The following is a 13,608-nucleotide window of genomic DNA, read 5'->3' as shown; positions in this document are numbered from 1 at the left end:
AATTAAGCCAATCAGAATTTGTGACTCAATCCCATTAATTGATGGAAATAATTAAAACATGGTTGATCTTTATGACAAGCTAAGAAAGTCGTCATTAGTGGATGACTAGAGTTGGTTCAGTCATGTTGATTAGTATAGAAGTTTTTATTCAGAAAAGGAAGTCTTGTGAGAGTTTAAATGGCAAGTGTCAGGATGATGTCCGCCAAGACCACCTAAGCCAGTGCACTGCTTTACGTATTGAAATTCAAACTGGTCTTGTTGCAGTGCAATCAAGCTGCTAATCCTGAGATCCTTTGTAGTGCTCCAAGCGTGCCTCTTCAGGGCAGCTAGCACTTGGTTGGTACTTCTGCTTCGCACTGTGGGAGCTCATGATCCAACCGCTGTCCTGTGGGGCCTGTGGGTACATCCACTTCTGTGCTACTTACTGGAAGACCCTGTAGCTTGTCAGGTGCAAGGCTTCCTCTGGGATCCTGCTAAACGACAGCATGATGTAACTTAGAAGTGGTTTCTTTCATGCAAAATATGATTTATTGTGCCAGAAGGTGCTGTGTCATGATTTTGCCTTTCCTGACTGGTTTCTTATCTCGTTCCAGAGCACGTAATACAACATAAACAAATACAGAGGGACATGTGCAATATTCATAGGTATGAATGTAGGGGTTTCCCCCAGTTCTTCAGGATGTGTATTTTAGGCATGTTTGAAAATGAAACTGTTCAATTGGAATATGTTTAAAGCCTAGAAATGGCTAATCTTCTTGCCATAGCAAATTAAAAATCTTAATAATGTATCTACTTTCAGGCAAAATTTAATTGCTCATTGTAAAAAGTTGCCACTATACTGTAAAAACAGAATTCCATTCAAATTTTTTCATACTAGTTTGACTACTTCTAAACCATCACATTATAACACCTGTAGAGAGTTCTTGTTTATGATTTCCTGAGTGGTCTGTCGTGCAAACTTATCAGTGGTTTATTCAGTGATAGGAATATGTGTGAAAACATATGCAAGTAAGTGTATACTATGCTATACTGGAATTGCTATAATTCAGCTGTCATTAGGCTGTCCCACAAAGCAGTGGGACAAGAAGGAGTGTATGCTGCAAAGTGGGGGATAGAAAGATTTTCAGACACCACTGTGACAATTTGTTTTGCCTTTGATTTGTAAAGTGCATTAACTTTGTAGACTGGAGGAATCTGCTAAGAAATTTCAAATCCCCAGTAGATTTTTCTCTGTACTTGTATAACATCCCCTGCCCCTATAACAGAGAATGCATTTCTGTGCCTTGGGTACCACAGTTCCTAGTTTTGCATCCTGTATGCGACTGTGTTGAAGTGGAAACTTGTGAACAGCAACTCCTGGGCACGCACTCATGCTGCTTCTGGTATTCTGCTGTTAAACTCAGACTGAGGGGATGCAGGCACGAATGTCTTAAAGTACTGCAGCTAAATCTGTCACACCTCAACTGACAGAGTCATTAAAATTGCAGTAAAAGCTGGAACTATCCAGTGGGATTCTAATTAAATATTGAAAGTCTCTTTTGAACAGGATTATTAAAAGAATCCTTTTTTACTCATGGAGAAATAAAATTAAAATTAATATTTTGACATATCTGAGGTTTTTATGTAAGTCCTGTTCTTACAGTTTACAGCAGATGTCCAGGTGACCCCCCCAAATGAGATGCATCCTTCTTAAACTTGCCCTCAGGAGCACATAAAATCTCACATAATTGTCTTAGTTTGGTTAAAATGCCCTTCCCCTCATGAAAAAATCTCCTCTTTATACCTGTTTTTTACTCAGATTCAAAAAAGGATCAATTTGTTTTTCCTGAAAAGGTTTCTCAAGTGTGCATCCCCTGCTGTGTTTTTCCTCCACCAAAGAGTGAAAGAAATGTAGTGTGTTGTTTATACAAGATTCTGAAAATACAAAATTCTGATTACCATTATAATTCCTTTCAAAAGTTACATATAAAATGTCAAGAAAATTTATGTCCATTGCTGGCTCTATAACTAAAATAAAATATTAATAATGACAAATTTATTGTACAATTGAAACAATTTCAATCACCCTGCTTAAATATCTCTGAACTCTCTAACCAGTGGCTTCTGAAAGGCTGTGTTGAGGTTAACACAAATTAGAAATGTAACTGGAAAAGGCTACATTTATGTTTATGAATCAGGATTTAAATTTCCATTGAAGCAGAAGGAAATGACCTCGGTCTCTAACCATCCTTTATTCCCTGTGCTACACTTAATATTTACCATATAAAATGATAAGCGTTGATTAAAGCTTAACACAAGCTATCCCTGTCAAAATTAAAGCAAAGTCAGAGGTGGACCAGGAGTCTGAATTATGTTCTCAGTAGACTGAAATCTGATATTTAACACTGTTTAAATATAGACTGTTATGATAGAATAATGTAGGAGGACATCCAAGTAGGCAATTTCACTGTTCTCTGAAAGACTTACATAAATAAGAGCTGGATGGAAAACTGACACAATATAGTCACAAGAAGTTTGGTTTAGCTACTATCCATGTAAAAAGAAACAACTTCTTGATAAGAAGAGATTAAACAAAAAGGCTTCTAGATCTGTCAGCTGTAGCAAAGTAAAACATGGTTATCAGTGAGTTTAATTACCTAGGACAGATTTGTTTCAATGTTGGAAGATCAAAAAACAAGTTCAGTGGTTTAAGGTAGAACAAGTTTATATAAAATAGCTTTTCAAAAGCTTAAAATAATTGTCTTCCTTTAATGCCTTAAATTTTTTAAGTGATCCAGGTTCTTACTGTTTTTAAGGGCCTAACATTATAAATGTGTGTTTAGAGCCTCTTTTAACAACTAAACATTACATTTAACTTGTTCTAAAACTATTTAAATTAATGATAAATTAAATAAATTTGAAGTAGAAAATTTGAAATAATTAAGTAAAAATTTCCTAGTGTTCTGAGAAAGAATCCTGTAAAAAGAAACCTCTGTAAACATTTGGCCTTATATATTTATTAATTAAATTACATATCTTTATATCTCTACATACTGTAATCATTTATTCAACAGAAAGTAAAATTAAATCAAGATGATTACAGTAATTACATTTAAATCCTTTACTGGCAGGTGGTTTTAGATACAATTTAAATAGCAAAAACATTAAAGAAAAAGTCAATAGAGAAATTGATTATGCAACTATTTTAAAAATTAGAATAGGATTTTATTGAGCCTCCACAGAGGCCATATACTTTTGAAAACATATAACTGAATTTATTTTTTTTCTCTGTACCATACTGTGTACAGTACTCTGCATTGTATACGTACTGTGAGAATGGAAGTATGCATACAAAAGGTAACTGAAACAGTGTCTGTGAAGTGGGCAGGACTAGTTTAGTGTATAATACCATATTACAGGCATGCTTTTTACTTCATAACTTGAGTTATTTCTGCAATTTCTTCAGTCCTTTGATGGTATTTATCTTGCTTAAATTTAGCCATCATAATGGGAGCCTCTAGTTTAACATGACTGTTTGCCCTTCAGTCAGGAGAAAAGATATGCGTGTCGTTCAGCCCACCTATTTCAGACACAGAAGACCTGCTGGCAATGTTTCTCTCTCCAACGTTTATAGAAGGAATCAGATAACCACTTTAATCTAAGCATTCAACATTTTGGCTTTTCAGTTATCCTGCTCTGTGCCAGACAGATCAGTTCAAGCTTTTCAGCTCAGTTATTGTAATTCTGCCTTAAGTCACTGGGTGATACAGGATGCCAAAGGCTGAAACTTAGCATTTTTGCTCTAAGTAGACTTATGCTCTGTGCTGGGGTCAGATATAGGGAACTCACTTTTTACAGAACAGCAGCACTGGGAACAAGGCCTTAGGAGCCAAGATTTCAAGCAAAGAAAATTGTTATGTTTAGGAAAAGTACCCAGAATACTATCCTTGTAACTTACAGTATATGATATACATTGATAGTAACAACAGCTTCTCCCTGAGCATGTCAGAACACTTACAAGGAAAGCCTACTGGCAAGGGCATTATTTTGTCTGGTCCCTAACTCGTCAGCATTCTCTGATTCACCCCAAATCTTACCAGGTAACATCACCAGTGATCATCTCAGATTCCAAACACTGAGCCCCCCTGAGCTTTCAACTACAAAGTCATTCTTCCCATCTAAAGTTATCATTGTTCCTTCCTGGAGTTGTTGGCCCTACTTATGGACCAAATATCTCTGTGATTCATAACAGAAAAATGAATGCATTTAGTTCCTTTCCACCAACCTGGAGGGATTTCAACTTAATATTTGAACAGGGAAATATTTTCATGCGTATTTATATCTTATATCTAAACCATATCTGACAAGTTTCTTGGTATTTTGTAGGCTATGTGCTGCTTTCTTACTGGATTTAAAGTAATTTGATCAAGAAAATAAACTAATTCAGGCTTGTACTTACACGTCTGGTTGCAAAGTAGCAGTCATCTTTCATTCAGCATACATACACAAAAAACACAAAACACAGGGCAAAAAGCAGCCAAAATATCACACATCTCTCTGAACAAAACCATAAGGAGTTGAAGAATTCTGGTGCTTTGAGGGAAAGTCTGGCAGTGACCCAGTTACTGCACTTAGGAAATCTAATAAAAACTTTTCCATAGATGCTCGAGATATGTTTGTCAGGAGTAAAGAGACATGACCGAAGTTATGTAAATGTAAGACAGATTTCTGAATGACATTAGACCGAACAGACCAACAAGTACGTAATAAAAAAATAGATCTATAGTAGGCAAATGTTAATAAAACAAGTGTAATAAATTGGTAGTTCCTTTTCGTTGCTGTTATAGGTAAGTATATTATGTATTCATAATAAAGTTAATTATCTGAAGCCTGAAACTATAATGAGGTAACGAATGGCTGCTCAAACAATGGGAAGTAGAGAACTTATTAAATTTTAGAAGCAGAGGTACCCAGTCATTTAGGATTTTATATGTTTAGAAATGGATTCTGACCTCACACCTCTCAAATAATTTTAAATTAATTATTATTTTGTAAAATGCCATAAGTAAACATGTGGTTGGAAATGCTTTTTCCTGCTTCATTTTATGTCTTGTGAGAGGCTTGTCACCACGAATAAATCTGTTGCATCTTCATGAATAGTTTGTGTGTTCCAGTTTATTTTTATTTTGTCCAGTGAGCCTAGTTCAAATGTTGCCATTTTTTGTGCTGATTTTTCCTCTCCTTTTTGATTATCCTTCATAATTTGGTAGTTTTTGCAACTACAATTTGAATCTTTTATTTCTTTCATTTGTATGTCTTATTGTCCTACTACGGATAGTAATCAGACTGTTTCTCCTGCTAAATAGATGGAATTTATGCTATTGCTTACTGATTTATAGTCTTGTATAATCTTTATTCATTATGAAACAATTTTCTTATTACACTGTCCTTTTTCACCAGCATGGGTGATAGGTATGGTTCTGTAATATCAGGTACTTCTTCAGATCAGTTCTGGCTTATGTATTGATATCCTGTTCTATGGTGTATTTTAATATATGAAATGAATATTCCCTTAACACCTGAATTCAGACTACTATTTTCATGTCTGCAGGCGTGAGATGTAGTTTTGATCATTTATGGAAATGAAGACCAGTTGTAATTTTGAATCTGAATTCCTGAATCCTAGCTTCATAAAAACGTATGATTCCACGATGTCTGTAAATAATGTACACAAATTCTACTAAGATTTTGGAGGGAATTTATGTTGGTAATATAGTAGGGATGTTTAGCAAAACTGTAATTCAGAAAGCCGGGCTTTAGGAAGGTTGAAGAGATTTTAGAGTTCAGACAAAAATCTAGAAGTTGTGTAAGGTTATGTTCAGAATTATTATGGCAGAGTGGGGCTTTAGAAATTGTGCCACTTGTTTCTATGTACCTTTGAAATCCAGAAAACAGAATCTAAATAGATGGAAGTTCTTTAAAGTTTCAGTGTTATAAAATTGTCCCTTGTCAGTCACAAAAACTGACAACAAAAGTGAGAAGAATGGTGAAGACCAACATGCCTATGAGAAGAGAACAAGATAAAAGCAATATTTCTTTCGGTTGTAGGATATTTTTATGGGCTTAAGCCATAAAAGTTAGAAAGGTCCAACTAGAAAAGTAGTACTCTAGATTTTAATCTTCTTAAATTCACAACCATTGTTTCATTTTTCTCAATCAAAAAACAATTTTTCAGTTCAGCTGACTGAGCTTGGCAAAGTTAGCAGGGAGCCAAATTTAGACTTGCGACAGGAAGCTATCTTTAGACTTAACTATGGAGATACTAGCATCTCTGCAATTTTACACTGACTTCAGATTAGAGTCACATTGAAATGTCTTGCTGTGGTCCAGGTCAAATCTTGACAAGTGTGCTAAATAGGAAAATAATGTCTGTGAATGCAATTTAGGAAAGGAATCTAATCATTTGAAGTCTACAATCAGAAGTTGATAAGAAAAAAAATGTGGTATATTTGGTCATATTTTAGCAAGCATTATTTAGACTTGAATGTTTAGCTTGATTGTCCAGTTTGGGGTACAACAATGGTAAATACAACAATGGTATTTATGCACATTTATTTTCTATTAATCTGTCTTTTAATTTTTTGGATTTTGTTTTGTTTTTAGCAGATATCAAGCCATTCTGAAGTATGTTACCCTTTTTCAAAAGAGAACTTAGTGTGAAAACCATTAAGAATTAAATCAAAAATTATTACCTTAGAAGGTTAAATAGTATGTAGGTACTTGGAAAGCTGTCTGTAGACATGTTTTGTGGTAGATATGTTAAGTTGAATATCATAAACGTAACAGCATCAATATAAGAAATAGTTATTTCTCAAAAGTAATATTACTGAGTTTTATCTATATTGAACAATCAGTTTCTTACCTAGATCTCTGCTATTATTGCTGTCGGCTGTTGTAATGATCATTAGAATTCTAAGAAAATTCAAAGGCTACCTAGGAAAAAATTTAGAGTCGTCTGTGTCTTCACCTTCACCTATTTCATCATCCTCATCATCCATTCAGGCATGTTTCGGCTACCTGTGTAGAAAGTTACAGAAATTGTTTGGTGATTAAATGAACATGTTTGCAAATAATTTGCACATTATTGAAAGTTCAAGTTAAATAAGAAATAAGTAAGTAATAAACATGTGTGTAACAGCAATTAAAAACCTTTTGCTTCAACAAGCCGAAAAGTAAAAATTCATGTTTATTTGTAAGACACAGGAGAATTTCCGTGCTTCCTTAGGAGCATTAATTCTGCCTTAATTTATTCATTAAATCAAGAAGAGAGAACAAGTATGAAAGCAAGTTAGCTGTGTGGTTCTTCACAACTTAGATCTGTTATCTGACAGCTGCCCTAGAGCTGAAACTTTTAAGACATGCCAGACTCCATGTTGTTCCTGTATATAGTTACTCTGCATTCATTACAATAATAAAACCATTGAAACAATAAGCTTTAACAATGATGGATTTTTGGTAAAGAAATTGTTCCCAAACATTCAAAAACCAAGTGAATCCCCCCAAATAATGATGCACAATATTGTATTTTTTTTTTTGCCTTTCACTTTGAAGGGATAATTTGATTTAATTTTATTATTTATTTATTTATTTACTTGGAAAGTGATGATCCTAGGATATCTAAAGACCAGCAGAGGCTAAGAAATAATAAACTATTGTGGAATATGTGATGAAATGATAAAATTTTGCAGTAGTATTTATACAATATTCTTATTGAGCACAGGGACAATTAAGGATTTGTATTAGACACAGGTGATAATTCATAGTGAAGTCTGCTTTTAATGGATCAATGAAAGACTGTCATATGAAACTCCAGATTTATTGTTGGCTGCCAGTTAACGTATCCTGTGATTTTATGTTTGTTTCACATGATGTATAATTACTCTCCATAAATCATAATTTTATAAAATATACATTGAAGTATCTCCCGTAATCTACCTGAAAGTCACTTTTAGCACTAATTGATGGCTAATTTTGCTTTGTTGGAACCATAATTTCTTTAGTTTAGATTTGAGAACCATTTGAACCATAAAGAAAAAGAAATTAGTAAAGCTATTCAGAAAAAAAAAGTTGTTAAATTGCCGCTTACTGTGTAAAAAGGGAATCCATGCTAATGAGATTATAAAGACCATTTTCTGTTATTTAAGACAGACCTAGTTCTCTTATTTAAGCAAAATGTTTTAAAGCTCAGTGTATTTGTACAACCCCAGAAGACACAGGTTGTCTCAGACAGTTTTAATTCCTACTCTTTCATATTTTCCTATAATTGCTTTGGGTGAAATGTTGCCCTCAAGTCTCCGTCTTGGCACTGAAGTCAGTGAGAGTCACACGAGTTCTACAAGGGCTGTAACTTGGAACTTAGTGAGCAGTGAATCAGCCTGACTCATAACACAGCGGTTTTCAACATTTATATTAAGGAAGAGTTCTTTAAAGTGATGTGTCCCTGAGATCTCAAATGCTGGTCAGAGCTGATTCAAATGGTCTTTACAATGAGAACTTAAACATAAGTTAAAAAACACATTTGAGAAAAACTTTTTTTCAAACTAAATTATTCAGATCAAAGTAAATATATTTTAATGTAAATTAAAATCAAATTAAATTAAATTAAATTAAATTAAATTAAATTAAATTAAATCTTCCACAAAATCTTGGCTTCTGTACATGCTTACCAGGTAGTACTGCTTAAATCTTCCCTCCTACCCCATGCTTTGGTATTCTAGGACAGGACAGTGTTTTAGGGTGTTCCTGACTCAGGATTTGTGCAGACACAATACAGTGATAGAAGCCTTTGAATTTACACCAGCTTTCCAAAAACGGCATATGTACATCCTACTAGTGTTCTACTGTGTTTAATACACAATGTTATCCATTCTCTCAATCATTTATTATATGTGCTCATGAAAGCAGAACGGTACAGAGAGATCTAACTGTGCAATTTCTCAAAATAAAGAAGTTTTACATTAGCCAGATCTTCCAACTTGTAACAATATACCATGTAAAATTTTTTTAGAACCTGAATCTTTCCATCCTGTGTATTGTCTGAGAGTAAGCTACAAAGTAGGAGACAAAGCAGCTTATTTTCCAGTGGCTGCATGCGATTTTTAATAACACTACCAATAAATAAAACAATGTTTTTAATACAATAAAACCTACTTGTATATGCACTAAAATAGTCAATGAATACCACAGTAGAGGACTTTTCCGTACATGTTTTTCTTAACAAAGAACACTTAAAACGTATGTTGCAGTTGCTAACAGACGGGAAGTTGACAGAAAGCTAACACTTCATTTTACATCACTTGGTTTTGATTCATAGCCTTTTGGCACCGTTTTCCTGTAACGCCAGTTTGGCATCCATTGTGTTCTATATGAAAGAATGAGTTTTGGTCTTGCAGTGGTACAAAATCAATGCCTAACAGCTGTTTCAACTTTCAAGCTAAGGAAAAAAAAATTACCCTAGTACAAAGTAAGGATAGAAGGTAAAACAAGACAGTGTTGACTACCCTGTCATTTGTAGGTTCCTTTGTATTCTTAACGGCCTTTAGCCATTATTAATATGTATGTTTGTTTTTTAAGCTTCTCTGCATGTATAGACATAATTTTGCAAATGCTACAAATGGCCAATATAGGATCGAAATTTTAATAGATTTAACAAATTGTCTGCTCGGTAGTTTTCGTGTTTCTTATTTGTATTGACCACTTGTTTTCTTTCTTTTGCAGATTGTAGCTTTGCGTGAACAAAATGCACACATTCAAAGGAAAATGGCAGCTGGAGAAGGGCCTGCCGAATCAGAGCATATTGAAGGAATGGAGCCAGGGCAAAAGGTTCATGAAAAGGTATAAAATGTTAGTTTTCATTGGATCACACAACCAATATGAGAAATAATCAGGTGCAAGAATTTTGTAACGTGAATATTTTATGGGGCTTCTCTTTAGAATATTGTCTGCCTACTGAAACTAGTATCAAAAAATGAGCTTGTTTAAATGAAAAAGAAATGCAAATAGGCAGGTCCTTGCTCTTTTATAGAGTACTGAGTAAGACCCACAGCTTATAACAAACTTTTCTTGGAATTTTCTACGGAATGCTACAATTAAGGATGCTATATCCTGCTGAGTGATCCTCTGTATGTCACATACAGAAGAGCAAGGTGCAGTGGCATATGCATGCAAAAGAATATATAGGCAAAAAATGCTGCCAAAATAGTCCGTAAGGAGAGGACAGAGACCTAAAAACTAGAAAAAGTAATTTTCCTCTGTGCTACGTATAGATACTCTTCAAATTCATGTCCATGTTCATATAAAGAAAAGTGAAAAGCATTTTACTTAGCACTCTTTCAATATGAAATAGGTATATAGAATTTAGGCTACGTATTTGCCACTTAAGGCTGAAAGAGAAGAAAAAGTAGAGAATATCTGATTTAGAAACAAGGTTTTCTTCTAAGCCTTAGTTTCCCAGACTGATAAAAATGAAGTTGCATATCTTCCTGTCTTGCTTTACACTTATTAAATTAAAGTGCAAGCATAACATAACATTTGGCAGACAGCTGAAATGAGTAGAGCTGCTGCTTGGATCTCTAATTGTGTGGTTTTGTCTAATGACATGTGATGAACAGTGGCATAAATCACACTTATAAAAAATAACACTCATCATTACTTATTTATTTTATAGGCAATCCCATTTACAAGAGCGCACTTGCACTGCAAGCATTAATTTTACATGTTTTGTGGTTTATTTTATGTGTGTATTTTTCTTTGAGTGATCTATGTGGTTGAGAAACATGCAGTAAACAAACACTTTTTTTGTGAAATTTTGTTGAAACAGTGAACATCCCACTCACTTGTGCTTTTAAATACAACCACACGGCTTAGCTAAAAATCTCTAATTTTCCACTTTCTTTGCAACCTATGTCTTCTGCTTTGAGCCATTGTACGCATTACTTATAAGCAGAACTAAGTGGAAATAAAAATACCTGTCCTGTAAGAAATCTGCATATTTAAACATTAATGAAAGAGGAATGAAAGCCAAAGTAACACATTATTATCATTTGAAACATATGAAATGTTTCTAGAATATTATGTCCAGAAAACTTCTATGCTTCGTAATCAAAACAATTTAAGTTGGTCTTGTTAAGCTGAATTAAAGGCTTGTGCTTACTGATTTTTGCTCCTTATAGTAATGAAAGCATACTAGATAGGAAGTTAACAGGAGGCTATATTGACTCCAGATCAACCAGTGCACTCTAATTCACATCCTCTGCACTAGCTGCTCTCTACCTTTCTACCATTACCTTAATGCCCACCATCAGTTCCTCCTTAGTTGGTGAAGTCCCCACTTAGTAAAATACTTCAGCTTAAGCCCAAACTCTAAGCATTCATTTAGAAAATATTCCTTCAACTTCAGCAGTAGGGATGGAGAACAATAAGCTATGAGGTAATGGTTTGCACCCTCTTATAGTACAGGAGATCAAGGTTCAGTTTCAGTCCGTCCTACATTTTGGGTTTCCACTTTGTGGCTGATAGTCACAGCAATTATACAGGTAAAACTGAAGCAGTACCTTCAGGAAGTCACTGTCTTCTTGGACTTCCCAGCAATTACACATGTGGTAAAGTCTACACAGACATCAAAGTAGGGCTTGCCTGGGTTCCCAGAACAGGTAGTCCCACATCAGTGTAGTCAATTAGAGGATCCCTTAGGTTAAACTTACCTACAGTAAGAGTTCGCCAGCATGGCTAACATGGAAAACATGAAGACTGGACTGTTTTCTGAGATTAGGCGTGTCAAAGTTTAACATTCGTCCTGAAGCTGGAATAACTTCTTGTGTATTTAGGAAAAAGATGTCAACATAGATTTCAGCTCATTTGCAGTATCAGTACTGAATGATTACTATACTCTTGGGGGAAAAAAAAGATAATCTGACTGCATTGTACAGCAACACAGAAATATTTTGCATTACTGCAATGCTTAGAATAGGTGCTGAAAGAAGTTATTAAATACTTTTAAGCTAATTCCTCTCAAGAGGATTGAAAGAACAGTCCAAGAACTTTTCTGGGCCATTTATTTTCTTTTTTTGAAAAATCTTGGAAAAATGAGACATTGCCAGAGAACTGAAAAGTTAATGTCATGCCAATAATTAAAACAATATGACCAAAGTTGCATTAGTCTGTTTATCTACACTGATAGAAAAATTACGAAAAACCTAATAGTGAAAATTATGAGTTAAAAAAAAAACACTCCAGAACCTGAAAATCAAAGAATGCTAAAATGAGAGTTTATATATCTTATAGAAAGTAGTTTATGTATATATATTTTTATGAGACAAAAAAATTGGTTCAAAAGCAGATTGTTCTATTACACCATAAATTGATTTCTGTAAAGCAATGGCTCAGTACATAGTATTTTTTTTAATGAGCAGTAAGGGAAATCAAGCTACTTTATCTAAGAAATAGAAATCTTAGTAATGGTGACAGGGTATAATCATAAATGGAGACTCATTTTCAAGTATAAATGAAACATCTAAGAAGAAAATAATGGTAAAATAGAAGTAATGAGAAGTAGTAACTATGAATTTTTATTAATTCACAAAAAAAAATCCCAAAGGAAAAATTCTAAGAAGAGAATGAGTGAATGGCTTTTAATTATGATTCCACAAAATTCCAAACTTCGTAAGACATCTGCTATAGAAAAGTATTAGGGGTTTCGACATGGAATTATCCTGATTTAAAAGAAAAGAGAACAAAAAACCAACAAGGAGCTTCTTGGATCTAGCTTTTTGTGCCTGGAACAGACTACAGATTGCACTGTGAGTTGCTTTCATTGGCAGGTGGATGCCAGGTTGTTGAACAGGTAAGGTCACACATGTTTTGTAGTGGGGACCTCGACTAGGTACCTGAAAATTTCTGCTCTATGACAATAAAGCTTCTAAGCTATATCACTTATGCAAGAGAAATTTAAAAGCTAGCAAATACAAAAACTTGCAAAGAGGCCAATTTGCACAAACAGAAGAGCTTTAAAGGACTCTGAAAAATTGTTTAAAAATAAACTGACCAAGATCACCTGCTATGGGAATTCAGATGCAACTATTTCTCTTATCAGATATTTTCCTACTTAGATCTGTGACCACTGGACACCACTTGCCTCCATCCTGATCCTTCACTTGATCTGTAAGGACGATAGCTTGTTTTCCCCACAAGTGAAGGCCAGGAAAGGCAGAATTCCCAGTGAATAAAGTGCCCATTGGGAAATCTATTAAGAAGCAGGTAGGGAAGCTGCAAAGGTGGGACTGAACAGCATTAGAGATCAAGATGATATCAATGGAGGATGCATGCAGGGATGTTAAAGGAAAGAAGCTGGGCAGGTGTGAAGCTCTGCAGGGGCACAAACAGTGAAGAAGGAGCTTGCCATTCGTCAGGGGAGTAGCTTATGTGCACCTCTTCTCAATACTGATGGTTTCCCACCTGAAACAGCCAGCAGTGAGTGACAACAGATGAGCCCCTCTTGACAGTACAAGCAGGATTTATTGACCCTGATGTACCTCTGGGGAAACCTGAGGTCAAGGTGTGTTCCTAAATGAT

At 34.7% G+C, this 13,608-nt stretch overlaps 1 protein-coding gene across 9 annotated transcripts in view; it reads left to right on the top strand.

The window, feature by feature from the left end:
• PPFIA2 (PPFI scaffold protein A2) overlaps positions 1-13,608 on the top strand; it is a 352,807-nt gene that overhangs the window by 255,022 nt on the left and 84,177 nt on the right. For all 9 annotated transcript variants that reach the window (XM_087765246.1, XM_087765245.1, XM_087765241.1 and 6 more), the window contains one exon: positions 9,757-9,873. In XM_087765246.1, coding sequence (XP_087621372.1) covers positions 9,757-9,873 — 117 coding nt within the window. The remainder of the gene's footprint in view (positions 1-9,756; positions 9,874-13,608) is intronic.

The sequence above is a fragment of the Nipponia nippon genome, unplaced genomic scaffold (assembly GCF_047370975.1).
Source record: "Nipponia nippon isolate SJK-2023a ecotype South Korea unplaced genomic scaffold, ASM4737097v1 scaffold_3, whole genome shotgun sequence".
Lineage (NCBI taxonomy): Eukaryota > Metazoa > Chordata > Aves > Pelecaniformes > Threskiornithidae > Nipponia > Nipponia nippon.
Note: the sequence above shows the minus strand (reverse complement) of the source record. Positions and strands in the feature narration are given on the sequence as shown.